Source organism: Hemicordylus capensis, chromosome 6 (genome assembly GCF_027244095.1).
Source record: "Hemicordylus capensis ecotype Gifberg chromosome 6, rHemCap1.1.pri, whole genome shotgun sequence".
Lineage (NCBI taxonomy): Eukaryota > Metazoa > Chordata > Lepidosauria > Squamata > Cordylidae > Hemicordylus > Hemicordylus capensis.
In genome coordinates, this window is record NC_069662.1 from 34,255,479 (window position 1) to 34,275,389 (window position 19,911).

Here is a 19,911-nt window from a genome sequence, read left to right on the forward strand (position 1 = left end):
CTTCCGTGCAGAAGGTTCCAAGTTATCTCCCTGGCATCTCTAAGATAGGGCTGAGAGAGACGCGTGCCTGTAACCTTGAAGAAGCAGTTGCCAGTTTGTGTAGACAATACTGAGCTAGATGGACCTATGATGACTCGGCAGAAGGCAGCTTTCTATGTTCCTAACTCGAAAATGCAATACCTTTGGTGGGAAACTAGATTTCCTGAGGGGACCAAAGTACACCTTTATTTGGAAGCACTGGTCAAATCAGTTCTGCCCAATCCCTGCCTACTAAAATGTTTATTTCTAGGAAAAGGAGGTGGAGAAAGTAAACTTGACAATTTCTTAAGGGGAAGGGATTTGTTCTAGAGGCTGCCTTGTGCATATTAGAAGTACAGGCTAGTCACACCATCCAAACATTTGAAGGTATGCTGTAACTTCTTTTCAGACACTTAACTGGCAGGGATGAAAAGTGCAACCCAGAAAAAAGCACCGACTTTTCATTCAGGAGTGCACCAGTTCTGTGCTCATATACAGGATGCAAGAGTTCCTTGCTCCTATGTTAAAGAATCACTAAGAACTTAATACTATGGATAGCTTATTTACAATAGTATATGTTTTGAATTTGTTTTTATGTAAACTGCTCTATGCTCCGGAAGAGTAGTATAAAGCATTTTAAGTTTTTAATCTTTGCTTCATTCACTTTCCGATTAAGTTTTTCTGCTTAAATGTCCCCACAAGCATACCAAGTTTTTGCAATAGTAGTTGAAGCTAAAAGATGCAGCAGAACAGCTGAGCATCCTGTTCAGAGTAATCATTTCAAGTATCCCCATGGAAGAAGCTTCTTTTCAAATGCAAATTCCTTCATAATCTCACACTGATAAGGTATACCATTTTTCCTCACTAGAAGCAAACCAGGAGTAGACATTGCAACTGATCTCTGCACAGATGCACACAAGCAGTCAATCTGAAATTCTCATGGAAACAATCAAATGCAGCCAGAATGCTAGTGTGCTCAGCTCACAGGCTCTCCATAGTCTTGAGAAAGACACTCTTGGATAAAATGTAAAGTCAGGTGCAAACAGCAACTGACAAGCACAAAGCTGTGTGAATTCAAGACTCAATGAAAAAAAGTTTGCTTAATCATCATGTACCGTTTTCTACATCTTTTAAAACCTCACACCAGTTGTATTTTTGCAATTGCTCCTTTATAGAATGAACCTACAAGACAAAGCACCCAAACTGTTTAGGTTTTCTGAAGAGGTCTTGTTGCTAGCCTCTTTCTGACACACCTCCAACTCATTCTTCCAGAATTAAATTCCATGGATAAGCTTGTTTCTTCCACGTACTGAAAAACACATCGATTCTCTTGCTACAGGTGTTGGCACATCTATTATTGTAATGAACTCCTGAATTAAAAATGAACTTCTCTTTCCCCTGCCCTCCTTCCCTACCAGAGCAGAAGGAAGCAGAAAACAAGAGAGGCAAGGGGCAAATTGAGTGCGCTAACATTCCCCTTTAATAACCCGACACACTAGAAGTACAGTGGCTTTATTTTGGCCAGGGGCTCACAGGAGTCACTGGAGAGGCAGAGAGTTCGTCGTTGGGCAGGCCCTGGTGGACACAGTGGAAACAGCACTGCCCTGCTTACATTTTTATTACTACTATTATTAGCACTGGTTGGTTTGGTTTTTTTTAATTTTTCCTTAAAAACCAGACACACAAGCGAGTCGATTCTAAAAGGAATTTTCCAGGCCTGACCCAGCCTCCCTAAAGCCCGTGTCTGGGGCATGGTGGAGGCGGCTGAGCACCCCTCCCCAACCTTCCAGACTCGCCCAGCCCTCAAAAGCCTCCCCTGTGTAATAAATAGTTACGCTCAGAAGCCTTGGTGCCCAGCAGGGGAGGAGGAAAGGAGAGGCAAGTGGCCTGCAGATCACGCAGTGCAGTTGCACTACACTGCAGGCAGGGGACGCCAGAGCACAGAGGGAGCCTTCTGTTCTTAGCAGCAAAACCACAGCCCCCAGAAAGGCAGACGGGCGCCAGCATGGGGTCCCACACACCCAGCCCCATGGGGCAGATGGCTACCCCAACATGATGGGGTAAAAAAAAAAAAAAAGCAGCAGTAACCTCACCCCTCACCCCACAGCAGCACATAGGGAGAATGGCGACGAAGGAGGTACGAGGGCTTGGTGAGGAAGCGGCTGCTGAGGCCCCAGGCTGGCAGTGGGCAGTAGGAAGGCGAGCAGGTGGGTCAGGGGGGAGAGGATGGAAGGGGGGCCCTGCCTGACTCCTGTGCCCCCTTGGTGGCTGAAGGCAGCGGTGTTGGCAGAGTCCCTTAGGAGAGCTGGAAGGGAGATGAAGGGGCAAGGGGAGGGCAGGCTTGTGCCCGGAGCCGGTCAGTTCTATTTGAGGCAGCGCTCAAAGTAGGTGGAGCCAATGTAACCGCCCCGCATAGAGCGCTGAACGTTCTGCTCAAACAGGCGTCTGTTGTTCTGGAGGACTTCAGCGGCCTCTTTGTTCAGGGGGTCTTCAGGGTTTGGCTCCTAAGAAGGGAAGAAGAAAACACGCTATTAGAGACCAAATCCCCATCCTTGCTCCACTGCCAGTTCACAGAACTACTCGGGACTCAGTCCACTCCATTCCTGACCCCAGGAGCCCAGTTCTACCCAATGCACATTCCTCTGTGTCCCAGGAAGCATAAGCCATAGCCTGTGTAGTATCTCCAACTGTATCGTGCAAATGCAGAACCTGGCATCTCAAGAATGTTTTGAAAAAGCAAATTTCTAGGTCTCTGCATTTCTGCAATAAGCTTGAAAGTGAAGAAGTAGTGCCTGGCGACGTCTTGGAAACGAAAGAGGAACCAAACAGGAATTCCAGTGGCTGGCACTACACCTATCCCTTGCTCCTCTCACTGACCCATAGAAGTGAATACCTTGTTCTGAATAAGCAAAATTATCCAAGTTTTCATGACTGACTTGAGGAACAGAAGTGCGGGGGGGGGACACCTCTGGCACAGCAAAACAGCACTCAATACCCTCGGACTGGCAACCTTGATCAGTCCTGGACCTCTTCTGTAAGTCTGACAGCACCCAGAGCTTCAGAGGAGCACTATGAGCATCCACACTGGGATGTGCTTCCCCACTCCACCTCCATGCAAAATCCTTTCCTTAGCCCAATAAAAACAGAGCACCACACAGTGCTTACTAGAAGCTGTGGCAAAATATGCAAATACCATGCTCTTTAATTTTCTGCAAACTGCTGTGGTGCATAACAGACCAATGGCAGAAAAGAAAATGCTTTGAAAAGACTGGGATGGAAATAAACGGGGGGGGGGGGCACGGTCACAACAGGATGAGACTAAGAGCCACCGGAAGGGGCAGAGAGCCATGCTTCCTTTTAGATTCCCAGTCATCCAGAGATGCCGCCTGCTTGATTCCAGACTACTGTGTTCAACCATGAGGTTCGACAGAAGAGATTATCTGGATTTTCACCACTATGCTAGTTGACATGATCACAGACAGACATGCAAAACACAATATCTGCCTTGGGATCTATCCTCCCGCTCATGGCATTGCCCATTTCTAGAGACTCAAGGTTATTGGGGGGGAAATATATAGGGAAAATATTCCCTACAGAATATTTTTTGTCTTGTATCAGTATCACTTTTCTGAGATACTGAGTATCTACCTTCCTGGCTGCCATGCTATGAGAGAGAAAATGGCATGCAGCATCTGGACAAGAAAGCAACGACTGTATTGCCCAGAGCAGGCCACCTCTAGCACAGCAATCAAGATGCATTCATGCTACTTGACTAGCCCTTTTTCAAGGCCAGCAATATATTCCAAGAAAAAACTACCTCTCCAGAAAGAAGAATATGGCATGGACCAATAAACAGAAGACAAGAATGTCCAAGAGTGCTGCTGCAGCAAGAAGGACAGAGAGATGCGACCAAGGAACTACTTTCTACTTGAACCAGAGTTAGAGAATGTCTAAACACATACACAAGCCACCTTGGTTAATGTCCAGAAGGAAGAACTTTCCCAAAGTAGTGTTTACTATTGCAGTTATTAAACAAATATTTTCAGTTTGAAATTGAGTGAAATATCAGAAATGAACAGATAAAAAGAAACCAGCAAATGGCATCTAACTTTGGAGGCGGCCTCTTTGCAGACCTCATCCAAACCCTTACCTCATCCAAGCTGAACTCACCCCTTGAAGTTTAGCGCAGGGATGGCTACTAGTTTTGATGGCTATAGGCTACCTCCAGGCTCAGAGGCAGGAGGCTTCCAAATACCACTTGCAGGGGAGAGCAACAGCAGGGGAGAGGGCATGTTTTCATCTCTTACCTGTGTGTTTCCCAGAGGCATCTGGTGGTTCACCATGGGAAACCGGATGCTACACCAGAGGCCTTGAACGTGACCCAGCAAAGCTGCTCTTACATATAGCCCAAGTTACTGTGGAGTTGTCCAACATGATGCTCCAAGGATAGCAACAGAGAGTTGGGGTAGAGGGGGCAGGGGTGCTGAATACTGAATCTGCATTAACCACTACAAGACTAATTTAAAGCATATTGATGATAGGGATGTGCACAAATAGATTTTTTAAATTCGATTTGTGCCCAAAACAAATCACCCCTGCTTTGTTTTGTATCCAAATCTACCCTCTCCAAATCACCCGAGATTCAATTTGTATTTGCTTTGATTCGATTTGTATTTGGACCACTTAACAAGGTCCTAGGGGCACCAAATTTGGGTGGGTAGGTCTCCATGGGTGCCACCTACCATCCAAATTTCAAGGCAGTGGGACACTTGGTTGATTTTTAATGGATTTATTTTTGTTTTTACTGATTTTGAACGTTTCCACCACAGGAAACAATGGGGATTCCAGGTTGCCATATCCTAATCCTAAAATGGATCCCCAGCTTTCATTTTTAAAAAAAAAAAAGCTAAGCTCTAGCCCTTGAAGAAGTGGAGTAATGGAGCAAAATGTGCAGTCATTATTTTTCAAGTGTTTGGATTCTTTGGTGTATAATAACTTTTCCTCATAATAAAATCCCTATAAGGATTCATTGCACACCTTCATTTCTTCTGTTCTTTTTGACGGTCACTAGACAGCACCATCAACTGCCATGTCCAACTACAAACACCCCCCACCTGCAAGGCAGTGGGGTACTCATTTTAATTTTCAGGAGTACTGAAATGTTTAGATTCTTTGGTATGTAATAACTTTTTCTCAAAATGAATCCCTATTAGGATTCATTGTACGTCTTCGTTTCTTCTGTTCATTCTGACCCCACTGCTTTGCAGGTTGGGGTGGGGGATTAGTAGCATCCCATGTTCCAACTACCCCACGACCCAGAAGCCACTGGGTATTCAGTTTATATTTTAGGAATTTTTGAGGGTTTTAGACTCACCTCATTATGAGGAAAGGTTATTAGATACCAAAGAGGCTAAACACTTACATAAACTGAGTAGTATGAGTAGTACCTCACTGTCTTGCAGGTGGGAGTGGGGTGTAGCTGGCACATGGCAGTCAACAGTCGGCACTGTCGGAAAGACAGTCAGAATGAATAGAAGAAATGAAGGTGTGTAATGAATCCTCATAGGGATTCATTGAGGGAAGGTTATTCTACACCAAAGAACCCAAACACTTGAAAAATAGTGACCACATATTTTGCTCCATAACTCCACTTCTACAAGGGCTAGAGTTTAGCTTTTTTTATTTTTATTTTTTAAATGAAAGCTGGGAATCTGGGGGAATTAACAGGAGGGATCCAAATCTCAAATCAATTCAAATCAAATCAGGCACAATTCAATTTGTACCCGAATCTAGCCAATGGACCACAGGGGTGGTTTGTTTTTTCATCCAAATCCCTTGAATCAACTAGATTCGGGTACAAATTGATTTGTACCCGAATCAATTTGCACATCCCTAATTGATGAGCTAGGGCAAGGGGTGGGGAGTGGGGGGAAGAATCACACTCTCAACTTTATTATTCCTACAGAATTGGAAGTGGTGAAAAAGTAACCAGATCCAACCCCTGCTTCAAGATCCACCAGCCAGCAGATTAATGAAGAACATAGAGCAAAGAAAAAGCACAGACTTTATAAACTGAGTTCCACAATTGGCACTGCACTGAGCCAAATGCTTGTTGGCCAAATTTGTTCCATATTCTATTAAATGTGCATATCATTTTTCCTCCAACATGGCCAATTTTAAATGTTCAGCTGAAGAATTCCACTTCCTGGAGAATTTCCTTCCGATGCAAACAAAATATAACAGAACCCTTAGATTAATTAAACCAGAAAAGCAGCAAACTAAGAACCAGTTTAAATGCTCAGTAGAATGAAGTAGTAATGCCCTTCCCACAGCACCCAGGTCCTGCCTCAGCTAAGAATGTAAAATGACCTTCAGTATTTGTGAGCAAAAGGCTTCCAGTATCTCAGTTTGTGCTGCTCCAGGGGCAAAGGTTCTCAGGTTCTAACAAGCCCCTGCCACTGCCTCCCAGAGGAAACATTTGAGCCTACCCTAATAGAAGCAAGATGAAAGACGTCAGTTTGCCTGACAGCACCCACACTTATCCTTCAGAAAAAGGCAAGCAAGAAAACAAGCACGCACGCACACACAATGAAAGGAGTGGCACAACGTACTCCACAAAATCCTCTTAAGGCACTATGGAACTCCTAGAAGTCCAGAAGCCGATAGAAGAGACACTACTGCCTGAAGCCACCTCAGCAATTACCACCAGCACAGAAACTGATGCATGCCACCTTATATGTTGAGCCTTTATGCTGGCATTTGGACCCAATGAAGGCTCTCATTGGGTTGGATCAGGGAGAGGCCTGCAACTGGCCTGGAGAAGCCCACACCAGCCTAGGAAAGCCCGCCTTTCTCCCAGGAGACAGTGAATAAACCCTCTTCCCTTACACCAGGGACAGGCAACCTTTGACACTCAAACTGTTTTTGGACTACAACTCCCATCACCCCCAGCCACAATTTATTGCCTGTCCCCGGTGTACACCCTGTGGCTACAAGGCAAGCTAAAGCTTTTAGCAAGCCTTGGCAAATTTTCTTTGGATATAGGAGCCAACCCAAACATTTAGGAATCAGACTGTGTGGCCTGATACACAGAACCAGAACATTGTGGAACAGAACATTTAGGAATCAGACTGTGATCTGATACAGAAATGGGGCAGGGGAGGGGGTGAATTGACTTCTCTTTGTCACTTTACAAGTAACATACTTAGAAACAGGGCTTTCTGGGACAAATGCAGATGTTATTAAATAATATCTGAATATTCTATTCTAGGTGCCACAGTTAAATTTCCAAGTACCATGGCTCCCTGGCACCTAGGAGAGGGAAACCCTTTTAGAACTACTAAGGCACACGACACCCAAAATGTTCTCCTCTCTCTCAGCATGGACAACACACCTAACTCTATAACAGGGTCTGCTTTCCCTTTTCCTGAGGAAATTGTCTTCCAGCGTTGTCCTTAATAAAGCTAACCCTGCCCCGTTCCCTCCCCACCCACCCCTCACATCGTATAACCAAGCTCCAAAACACACAAATTATCAAGAAGGGGCATGGAAAGTCTGGCCATGCGGTCATCAGATAAGCATGCAATGTATAAGGGTTAATCCTGCAGTCATATGTGGGAATGGGTCACAACAAAATCCAGAGTCACCAGTGGTGTACAGACCATTAGCCCAGGGAAATAGGCATCCTTGTTGCCTTACAGGTGTCCATGCAGAGCAATGTGGATAAATTGACAATTTTTAAAAATTGTCAGATTTAAATAAGATTTTTTAAAAATAAAGTTATATGCAGTTCACCTTGAAATAACCTGGTTAAAAATATCTGAATGCAATATAAACGTATCTTAAAAATGAATCCATGGCTCCTTAACACACACATGCTAAACCCCGATTTTCTATGCGGAAGAATTAACCAAAGGCAAGCATATATGTTTATAGGTCAAGCATTATAAATATGGCACAATGCATTATGGAATGTGAATATTCAGACAGTCTACCAAATAGAAGGGACATTTTCTTTTAAAGTCATAGAGGAACGCTCTTTTGCCCTGACCTTGCTTCTGAAAAGTTCTGGGCACTTCATCTTCAAGGAAGTAATCTTGCTTACGTGTTTTTAAAAGTGTAGAGAGACAATGCCAAGTGGAAGTGGGTGAAGGCTCATCAGATAGAGAGCCATCTTCTTCAGGGAAATACTCCCAGACTGACATGCTCCGTTCAGTTTAGAGCAGGCCTGCTCAAAACTGAAGCCCCAGCTGGTTTTGGACTACAACACCCATAATCCCCAGGCACAGAAGCCAATAGCCAGGGATTATTGGAGTTGTAGGCCAACATCTGCAGGAGGTCCAAAGTTGAGCAGCCCTGGTTTAGAGAGTCATTGTCTTTCATTTTCACTATTTTTTCTGGCAGCAGCAGAGAGAAAGCCCCCACAAAACTTCCATCCCCCTCCCGCTCTGACTAAGACAAGTAGGGAGGTAACAGTAGAAAAAAGGAAGTGAGCACTGCTGAGATGCTGCCATCTGGAGCTTAGACAGGGTGGAACTGAGAACTGGGCCCTCAAGGGAGTACAGCCCACTCTGGTTAGGTCCCAACTCAAATCTTATTGGACCTGTTTAGAAGGCAACTAATTTGTCATCAGAGGCACTCCTTCACTGCTGGAGAATTCTTAATTTCACAAATATACATAGATTCTGTAGTGCAAAAGGAAATTGAGTGCATAACTAGAGCTTTGGGATTATGCTCCTGGGCAGAATGAAGGGTCTATTTGCCTGCAAATAGATAAAGTGTTCCAATTGCTTTAGAAGCAACTTAGTATAAGTGTGCGCTTCCCAGCGGCATCTGGTGCGCCACCAGGGGAAACAGGATGCTAGACTAGACAGACCTTGGGCCTGATCTAGACTAGGAAATAAAATGTATTAGAAGGTTGGAAACTTGATTTTCACCAGCCCACCTGGGTTAAGAGCCTGTCATGTGACTCTATAAAGGCCGTTCATACTTGGGCTCTGGCAAAGCTGTATTCCACAAAGGCACTTGACAATTCTTCATCTCAAGCTATTCTTGTAGGCTGACACACAGTAGTCATCTGTACATACAGTCCACTCAAGAACAATTATACTTCCTGTATAAGCACCGCCCCCCACTCCCTCGCCTTTGCTCCATGCACACCCAGTCTTATACCAAACACCCACAGAACATCTGTGCTGCTTCTCCCCCATTCCTGTATCCATACTCTATACTCAGACTGCAGATGGACGGATAGGAAGGCAGATTTCTAGAAGATGTTCCTTTCCCCTCCCTAATGCATTTTAATTCCCACATATACTCACCAAGAAGAGATACTGCAGGCCATAAATTATAGAGTTTATTGTTAGTACAGGCTTCCAGTCCTCTCTATGGGACAGAAAATAAGAGTGAGAATGGTAGGAAACCTACTCCAAAAAAGAACTAACAGAGCAAAGCGTAAGATTCATGAGCAGTTACAACCACATTGCACCAAACATCAGCTGGAAATGTTATTTTACAGAGGACCAGGACAGTTAAAAACTGAGTTGCTAACAGGTGCATTTAGAACCCCACTACCAAACCTGTATGAATTTAATTGACATATCCCATAACAAGTGCCCCAAGGATAAATCTCACTCCCCAAAAGCCAATTCCAAACTTTACTCCCTTTAGTTTCAGTTTCTCCTCACATTCCTTTACATCCGTAAAAGCCAAACAAATTAAGTCTACAACATAACCAATAATCCAAAACACTGTCCAAAGTAATGGGATGTCTCATATAGAGTTGAAAAGCGAGTGGGGGGGTGTTATTATATACCACTTTTCAACAACAACAAAGAAGTTATCAAAGTGGTTGACATAGGAATAAAAAGAATATAAAGGTTCCCTGTTCCCAAAGGGCTCATAATCTAAAAAGGGTCAGGGTCAGACACCTGCAAGACAGTGATGAGAGCAAAGATAGCGCTGAGAGGAGAAACACTGAGAGGCAAGATATGTGATCACCTTACAATTCAAAAGAAGTTCACCAGAAGCTCTACAATGCACAGGAGTGGAAAACAGCAGTTCCGCTATTCTGAGCCCAACTGGGACAGCAATGAAACTCTGTACCTGAGGATATTTAGACAGACATTGCCTTCTAAGTCTATGTTGGGGTGATACACCATGGTCTCGCACTTCACCTTGGGAGGATCATGTGGGTAGCCTTGTCCCACCTGCAATTGAGATACAAAACAGAAACACACAGGATGTCAGCTCCAGTATTCTCTCCATCTGTGTGTGGAATGAGTTTTGATCTGGGCAACAGTATTAAGGCAGTGTGTGTATTGTGCACATGCATTCAGAGTGGGGCCTTCCCAATTCAACCTGAGCAGAATCTAAAATTGACTGAATGGACATCCAAAAACATGTGAGCGTGTGCACACGCACACGCCTTAGAGGTACACTGGTCAGCTACATAAGAACGTAAGAACAGCCCTGCTGGATCAGGCTCAAGGCCCATCTATCCAGCATCCTGTTTCACACAGTGGCCCGCCAGATGCCACTGGAAGCCTACAGGCAGGAGTTGAGGGCATGCCCTCTCTCCTGCTGTTACTCCCCTGCAACTGGTGTTCAGAGGCATCCTGCCTCCGAGGCCGGAGACGGCCTATAGCTCTCATGTTCCCTTCAGCATCTTCCACATCTAAATTTTAACAACAGCCTGCCTAAACAAACTTGGGCCCTCCACACCTAGATCAACTTCTCTCATATCCTGCTACCATTTCTAGACATGGAATCTTCTGTTCTCCAACACATGGTAGGTTTTGCCCTTTTCCTCAGGGACCTACAGATGAATCAAAACACACTTTGAGCAGTGTTTCACGCACTGAATTCATGTGGGCTCCCTGGCATTGCTATTAGGAATATAGGAAGCTGCCTTATACCAAGTCAGACTATTGGTCCATCTACAGGTGAAACTTGAAAAATTAGAATATCGTGCAAAAGTTCATTAATTTCAGTAATGCAAATTAAAAGGTGAAACTGATATATGAGATAGACGCATTACATGCAAAGCGAGATAAGTCAAGCCTTAATTTGTTATAATTGTGATGATCCTGGCGTACAGCTCATGAGAACCCCAAATCCACAATCCCATAAAATTAGAATATTGTGAAAAGGTTCAACAGTCTAGGCTCCAGGTGTCCCACTCCAATCAGCTAATCAATCCATAACACCTGCAAAGGGTTCCTGAGCCTTTAAATGGTCTCTCAGTCTGGTTCATTAGGAATCACAATCATGGGAAAGACTGCTGACTTGACAGTTGTGCAGAAAACCATCATTGACACCCTCCATAAGGAGGGAAAGCCTCAAAAGGTAATTGCAAAAGAAGTTGGATGTTCCCAAAGTGCTGTATCAAAGCACATGAATAGAAAGTTATGTGGAAGGGAAAAGTGTGGAAGAAAAAGGTGCACAAGCAGCAGGGATGACCGCAGCCTGGAGAGGATTGTCAGGAAAAGGCCATTCAAAAGTGTTGGGGACTTTCACAAGGAGTGGACTGAGGCTGGAGTTAGTGCATCAAGAGCCACCACACACTGACGGATCCTGGACATGGGCTTCAAATGTCGTATTCCTCTTGTCAAGCCGCTCCTGAACAACAAACAACGTCAGAAGCGTCTTACCTGGGCTCAAGAAAAAAAGAACTGGTCTGTTGCTCAGTGGTCCAAAGTCCTCTTTTCTGATGAGAGCAACTTTTGCATCTCATTTGGAAACCAAGGACCCAGAGTCTGGAGGAAGAATGGAGAGGCACACAATGCAAGATGCTTGAAGTCCAGTGTGAAGTTTCCACAGTCTGTGTTATTTGGAGAGCCATGTCATCTGCTGGTGTTGGTCCACGGTGCTTCATTAAGTCCAGGGTCAACGCAGCCGTCTATCAGGAGATTTTGGAGCACTTCATGCTTCCTTCCGCAGACGAGCTGTATGGGGATGCTGACTTCATTTTTCAGCAGGACTTGGCACCTGCCCACACTGCCAAAAGTACCAAAACCTGGTTCCATGACCAAGGGATTACTGTGCTTGATTGGCCAGCAGACTCGCCTGACCTGAACCCCATAGAGAATCTATGGGGCATTGCCAAGAGAAGGATGAGAGACATGAGACCAAACAATGCAGAAGAGCTGAAGGCCGCTATTGAAGCATCCTGGTCTTCCATAACACCTCAGCAGTGCCACAGGCTGATAGCATCCATGCCACGCCGCATTGGGGCAGTAATTGGTGCAAAAGGGGCCCAAACCAAGTACTGAATACATATGCATGCTTATACTTCTCAGAGGTCCGATATTGTTCTATTTACAATCCTTGTTTTATTGGTTTCATGTAATATTCTCCATCATGTAATATTTTCCATTTGAATTATTTAGCCTGGACTGTCACATAATTAGTTTTTCCAAGTGCAGAGAGTAATGCAAAGGGGAAAGAACAGGTGTAAGAAGGGTCAGCAACTCTATAGAATACTTTTCAGTCACTCTCTGGTTTTAGTCTCTGATGGCTGGTATGCTCACATATGTTTTCCTCTGAACTAATTTTTATTTACAGTGAAAGCTGAGGTTGTTGCGATTTCACATTCTAAGTCCAGTAGTGTGTGCCCAGGACAGACTCAGCCATGCCAGATGTGACCAACATTAAAGGCTGCAAGAGACCACCGGTGAGTCATTGATTTGTGGGCAGCCTGTTTCAACCATGCACCACAGCAACAATTTAGGTTTCCTAGGCCACTAAAAAAAAGTCTCAAAGGTTTTAAAGCATGCAGACAGTAGTAATGAAAGTGATCAGAAACCAGAGAACCTCCTAAGCAGATCTTTAAAGCCCCATCAGCTCCCAACCCCAAACACTCATCATGCATTCCTTGGCCATACTGTTGCAGAGAAATTACTTGTCCTTTATAAGTAACTGAACAGGAAGCCAACTTTAAATAAGAAACAAAAGTTTGATATGTATTCCTTACTAACATAGGCTAAGAAAACAATAGACAGGCTAACAGTCTCTTATGTAGAGAGAGCAAGAACCTGTCACTCTGAATTTAAGACAGCAAGTGAGGAGCAAACTGTCTCCACCCACAAGCCAGCACACAGACACTTTCAAACATAGACAAGCATGCTCCACACAAAGAACTGAGACAATGTCCATGGCAAAATCCCAACATGCATCCTTTTAAGCATTGCAAAAATAATCTGCAAAGAGCCTCACCAACACCACCCAAAATTCTAAACATATGTAGTTATCTCATGTATTCCAAACACAGACTTCTATCTCTTTGATTTATAATTAGTTCAGCAACAAGGTTTTCAAACATTGGGTTGGGGTGCATGCAGAAGGTCTCAGGTTCGATCCCTGGCAGCATCTCCAGGTAAGGCTGGGAGAGACTCCTGTCTGAAACGCTGGGAGAGCTGCTGTCACTCAGTGTAGGCAATACCAAGCTAAATGGACCAATGGGCAGCTTCCTATGTTCCGAAACACAGATCGTTTCTTGTTTCTGAGGTAGTCTGAACGGGCAAGTCCCATCCCCAATTACCTTGAACTGCCCCTTTAGAATCTGCCCCGTATTACTCTTGCAAGCCCCATGATATTCAATTGTTGCACCTTGTTTAATACAAATGTTCTCTTCTGCTAAAGTAGTAATTGCTCCTTCATCCAATAGACTTGAAGGAGAAAAGGCCCTCTTATTCAACATACAGAAAAACAAGAGCAAGCTCTGTACCCCACTCCCCAGGCAGACTCAAACTGATTGCACAGTTCTGTCACAAGATGCTAGCTGTACCCAAGGAAGCTCAGAGGTCCCCAGCAGTATCTTAGTTAAGCCCAAATCTCTAGAAAGACACACAGAAATTCACATGATCACATTTTTTCTGGATTAACCATCTCACAACTACTCTCCATCTCCCAGCCACCTTGATACTTATACTCCCATCCATCCACATGGATTAGCCCACTATAATACAGTGAAGACTGTAGCAATTTTTTCCTCTTTTAATCACAAAAGGGTTGGTGAAGTGCACTGAAACGCAAGTATCCATATTAGTTTATCTTGACTGTGGGCCCATGTTCCTACAACCAAAATGTGTACCACCACTCACCCACCCAATTAGAAGGCAGGGGCCAATATGGAGAAAACAGGGAGGTTACTTACCTTAAAACTGAAAACAAACTTCCCACCTTTATAGAAGCCCTGGAAGGTAAGAATTGAGACAAAATAAACAAACTTGGCTGCATGTCAGAGGGAAGAAACAATCCCACAAAGATTAGCTGCTGAAGGGAGCTGAAGCTAGAACACTGCAGTATGTCCTCCATCCTTCACATTTTTTAAAAATATTTTTTAATATTTATTTTACATTTTATTATTTATCCTGCTCTTCCGCCAAGGAGCCCAGAGCAGTGTACTACATACTTAAGTTTCTCCTCACAACAACCTCACAACAAAGGCTGAGAGAGAAATGACTGGCCCAGAGTCACCCAGCAAGTATCATGGCTGAACAGGGATCTGAACTCAGGTCTCCCCGGTCCTAGTCCAGCACTCTAACCACTATATCACACTGGCTCAAATCTGAAAGTGTATAATAAGGTGGGTAATATGGCACAGATCCTCCTACTTTGCATATGGTGTTTTAAATATATAACTGATTTCCCTGCGTTAGAACTATTTGTGGTAATCTGGAAAAGCTGGGAATTCTGGAGCAAAAGGAAAAGGGCAGAGACTTTGAACCACAGGGAAAGGATTGTACTTAATGAGAAGCAGTCCTCCACTTTTTCCAGCAACTGCCTGCACATTCCGAATTCTCTGTAGCCATGATTGCAAGAAACCCTCTTTAGCTGAACATGCAAACAAAGATTCTAAGGTTTTTAGGTTCACCAGTACAGCTTAACCAGTACCAGTCAGCAGTGCCTATTATGCCATCCTGGCTTGGCTCCTAGGAAGTGTTTGTCCCCGACTGTGAAAGCCAACAATGAAAAGTGACTCAGACTCAATGTTTGATGCAATAAGGATCGCACAAGGCAACTTCCCCCTTTAGCTTCCACAAATGTCTTGTATGTGTGCTCCTGTAACACCCACTCCGGGCAACCTTGGGTTTTGCTCATTTGCCATTGCACCTTGTTGCAGTGGTGGATTCAGAAAGACTCCCTACATGAACACGACAGAAAATGCCACACCATGGTGGGAAATAGGCTGCTGATACCAATTTCACATATTCAGATTATCAAGAAGCAATTCCAATGATCTCTCAATTAACCTAACATTTGAACAGCCCAACTTAAACTTTCTAGTGATAATCATGTATATTTAAGCCCCCTCTTTTCCCTTGCACCTTTATCCATTTTGCGCAGAATTAGATGCCAAGCACGGAGGCAGAAGTGAGGATCGTCTTAGGGTTCAGCACACTCATGCCCAGATCAGCCCAAGGAAAGGCAGAATGCAGCCAAGAAAACACAGATCGAGTTGAAAGTTACAAGTGCCACAGGCAGAGAAAGCTAAGTGTATGGACCTGCTGAAGACTAAAAGTGAATACAACCAGTGAACTCTGGTTGCATGGAATTGGCTAAGCTAGTGGGGTTTTCACACAGCTTTTGCCCAGAAGAGGTTTGGGTTAGACAAATAAGAATGTATTGTAATTTATTACAAGTATTGGAATAAGACAAGAAAAATAAATAAAATGGCAAGTAAAGCTTGCTGAACTGCCGCCTAGGGCCAGCATACCATAGTCATTCAACATTAAGCAGGTATAAGTTGTCCTTCACACTTTTCTCTCAAGTTAATACAACTGCATTAGTGTGATTGGTACTTATTTTATTATAACATCGACAGTCCACCTTGTGGCCTGACAGGTCTACGAGGTGACTCACAAAGCCCAAAGACATTTTTAAAAAAAATCAGAGCACACAATGATCAACAAACCTAGGAGGAGGCTGACCAACAAGGAGGTTAAAGAAGCCATAGAAAAATGCAAACAATTCCTCACAACAGCCTTAACAGCTATTAGAGGACCTCAAAGGCTCTCTGAAAGGGAGTTGCCTTAGCCCAGAATCAAAAAACCATGAGCAGAGTGGATCCTCTCAAAGGGGGAATCCTGTAGCTTTGAGGTCACTGCTGAGAAGGTCCAGTTGAGGCAGCCATCCACATTACGCCAATGGCAGAAGGACCCAGAACAGGACTGCTGAAGAAGACCTTAAAAGTATATAAGCTCATGTCAGTGTTGTCAAAGCCATTTGTATTCTGCATAGAGGAAGCCAAATTGTGCCCCCCAAATAAGTTATTCCAGTTGAAGTCCGGAATAAGACCATTAACACTGACATGCATTTACTACCCATTATTTGAGTTTAAAGGCAATCTGAATTCCTTCACCCCAACCTGCTCTAGAAAGTTGCTGAGTGGAAGGGAAGCTAGTCAGGTAAGCCTTTATGGTGCAGCAACAGATACTAAGCAAGCAGCAATAAGGTGTAAGGCAGGTCTTGACAATTTTTCTTTGGCTCTAGGAGCCAGCCAATGGACAAAGCTACCAGACTTAGTGATGGATTTGAGCAGCTGGAGGTGGAGGAGAGAGAATAAACGGGCTTTGCTTTATTCCCTTTACAAATAGCATACTTAAACAGAAACAGGGCTGCCTGGGACAGATACATATCTTATTAAATAACTACCTCTGAATATCCTAGTAATGGCACCACAGTTAAATTTCTAGGCACCATGGCTCCATGGTACCTGGAACCTGTCAAGCCCCAATAGAAAACTATGGGATGGGGCAAAATAGGCCCCACCAACTAGGAGAGTTGTTCAGGTACACTGCCTGGTCAGTCTCCAAAACCTTAATACTCCTGGAGACTACAGAAACAGTTTTTAGAAATTTAAGTTCTACAAGAAGATTACCTGTGCAGGTGGAATCACAGAAGGAAAACCCAACCACCTCTAGGGATAGTCTGCCAATTTGGTGGTGGTAGGACTAAGAGATCCAAAGATGTTGCACACCACTATTGGATATCAGTTCCCATCAGCTAATACCAACTGCCTCCACAGAGTTAAGCTCTTACATGACACAGTTAACTGCCACACCTATCGGAGTTTTCTATGATCACAAGTAGGATGACAAATCCTGGTATATGTGTCAGTGTTTCTTCCTACCACCAGTCACTTACCTCATCAGGGCAGATAACTAGCTTGAAGTTGAGGAGGTCATCCTGGTCTGAAAAGTCTATTTCACATGTTTTCGGCAAATTCAACTCATTAATATCTGAGAGGAAAAGCAGAATAAAAAATGGTCAGTTTGCAGACGGCAACTGCTTAGTGGGATCAATGACTGGACCAATAGGAAAGTAACCCTCCCTTCTAACACCCAAATCCACCTGTGTTCTTTCTTCAGGGTGACTTGCCCAGGTTTGCCATCTGCTGAAAACAGACACCAAACTTCATTTTAAACACTTTAGAAAAAGAGAAGACCAAGTTTATCACCAGCCCCTTGGTCATGTGGCAGAAATATAAGGAGAAGTGCCTCTGAAAAATGGATGTATGGTATTGAGCTAAATGCTGTCCAGGGATGAAAGTGGAGAGGGGTTGCACAAGACCTGGAAACTACCAACAACAGTCAAGCTAAGCAAAGGAAGGCTATACGTTATGTCCATCCCTTTCCTCCCTCAATGGGAGGAAAGGCTTATTTTAGGACTGGCCTTGACAGATTTTCTTTGGTTCTAGAAGTCAGCCCAAAAATGTAAGAGCCAGACTGACAGGGATGGGGTGCAGACTCACTGCTTGCCCCCACAAATGCCTTCCACTCCATGGGGGTGGGGGTGGCCTTTCCTCCATGCTTAATCCATCTCCTGGTCATTTCCATCCATCATCTGGCTCAGGCAGCATGCTTAAATTTCCAGGTGCCAATGGCAAGCTGGCTCCTGGAAATGGTCAAGCCCTATTTTTAGAAACCAGCATGTTGTAGTAGATACCATGCTGGATGATGCCTCAGACTTTGGTTCAAACCCTGATTAAGGGAATCAAGCTCACCCGGTGCTCTCAACCCAAGTCATGTACTCTCAAATCAGCTTAATCAACCTCATATGATTGCTGTGAGAATAAGTGGGATAGAAGTACCCAAATACACCAGCCTGAGCTCCCTGGAGGAAAAGCACATTTATTTGTTTATTTAAATGTGATTAGCAAATACATATATAATCTGAGGAAGGGCTTTGCCTCAAGTTAAGAACACACAGCCTTGGGCATGTGCAGAGTGCATTTGCCTGATCCACTGACTAAGCATAGGTCTTAATGTTCAGAAGGATGTCTCTAGGCTAGAAAGGCAAGACTCCAAGCAGGGTGTGAATCCCCAATACTTTTTAGGTTTAGTGGCCAAAACATTTGACTAATTAATCAGTCTCAATTTCAGATGCCACCTCTGCCATGAACTCACTACAGAAGCCTTATGTAAGCCACCCTCCTCTCTAGGGCCTAGCCTGCAATGTTAAGTTAGCACCATTCCTACCTTATAGGAATGTTGTCAGGATTAAAACCAGACAGTGCATGCGAAAAACCCTGCACACTTCGAGAGTGCTACGTAAAGGACAAATATGATCATCATCATTTTAGATTGCCAGCTCCTCGGGGCAGCGCACTGTCTTCTTAGGCTTTATAGAGCCGATAAATCCGGAGCTTGTGAAGGAAGGAGAGAAAGAGAGAGACGCCTTGGGGGGGGGTCTCTTTCTCCCACTCGCTCCCTTTCTCTTCTCCCCTTCCCCAACCTTTCTGGATGCGGAGCTGCGCGGCGGAGGCTTTCTTGCTGGAGCCTTTGGTGCCGCCGGCCGATTCCTCCTCCTTCTTCTGCTGCTTCAACGAGAAAAGCTTGATCATCCTGGCTGGCGGCGAGACGGGCGGGCTGGCTGGTCTCTCGCCCTTCCGGCCCCGGCCTCTCCCACCTTCCTACCGCGGCCCGATCCGGCCCAGCCCGGGGCGAGGGAATGGGGGGGTGGGGAGAGGGGAGGGAGAGGAGAGGGAAGGGGGCGAAGGGCTCCTGCGGCCTGGCCCGGCCTAGCCCGGCGTGGCTGCTGGGCTCGGTCGAAAGACACCGGACGGGGCAAGGCAGGGCAGGGCAGGCCGGGGCGGGGGAAAGAGGAGGGAGGGAAGGAAGGAGGGAAGGCGGGAAGGGAGGGAAGGCGAGAGAGAGGAAGGCAGGAAAGGGACCAGCAACCGGGGCCGCCCCGCCTTGGAGCGCCGCTGCCGCTTTCTCGACCGCGGGCTCTGTGCGTGTGTCTGTCTGTCGGACGGCAACGGACAGCCCACTTCGGCCCTTCCCGGAAGACCATCGGCAACTTCCGTCTCACGCCCTCTCTCTGCTCTCCCGGCGCTCCAACTCCGCCCGCCAGTCCTCCGGAAGCACTCGGCTCCTCTCGTCGGGCGAGCAGCCCCTTTCGAAGCCCTCGGCCTTTTCCGCCCTGCTCTCGGCTCTGTCCGGCTGACCCCCCGCCCGAAGGATTCCGATCATTTCCGACTGAACGGTTCTTTCTCCCCGCTCGGCCACCTCCCGCCCCCAGTTACGTCATCCTGGTGACGAAATTGAGCACTTTCCGAGTCCGCCCGTGCGCGGCTCCACAAATGGAACAATGAAACGTATAAAGAGTTGTAGGCTGCACGGAGCTCTGGTAATACCTCCGGTTCCCTGTTGAACGTGGCCATGTGCGGGGCAACCCGTGCGAAGTTATGATACAAGACCAAAAGAATTTTCCAATTTACTGCTTAACATGTCACAACAAGCAAATAAATGTGGCGACTAGAGCGACTCCCCGCATCTTGCATTAGACTTGCCTGGCCTAGAACGGCATCCAAATGGGAACCAGGAATGTCTTGGTCTGTCCCTAAATTTCTAGAGTGTTACTGTTACTGCATTATTTGCAAGCTGC

At 45.2% G+C, this 19,911-nt stretch overlaps 1 protein-coding gene across 1 annotated transcript; it reads right to left on the minus strand.

Moving 5' to 3' along the window:
• Window positions 1–1,475: 1,475 nt before the first annotated feature.
• On the minus strand, window positions 1,476–19,488 carry UBE2M (ubiquitin conjugating enzyme E2 M). The gene is made up of 6 exons (XM_053263115.1): window positions 18,757–19,488; window positions 17,167–17,261; window positions 14,174–14,212; window positions 10,123–10,226; window positions 9,339–9,402; window positions 1,476–2,522 (listed from the first exon to the last, which is right to left on the minus strand). Exons 1-6 carry the CDS (start codon window positions 18,863–18,865, stop codon window positions 2,382–2,384), a joined length of 552 nt encoding a protein of 183 aa, XP_053119090.1. The 5' UTR covers window positions 18,866–19,488; the 3' UTR covers window positions 1,476–2,381.
• Window positions 19,489–19,911: the final 423 nt, after the last annotated feature.

Coding starts and splice junctions, on each gene's coding strand:
- UBE2M (XM_053263115.1), bottom strand. CDS start 18,865: ATGATCAAGCTTTTCTCGTTGAAGCAGCAGAAGAAGGAGGAGGAATCG. Junction 14,213..17,166: donor TAGTTATCTGCCCTGATGAG/GTAAGTGACTGG, acceptor CTTACCTTCCAG/GGCTTCTATAAAGGTGGGAA. Junction 2,523..9,338: donor GCCTGCAGTATCTCTTCTTG/GTGAGTATATGT, acceptor TTCCCTTCTTAG/GAGCCAAACCCTGAAGACCC.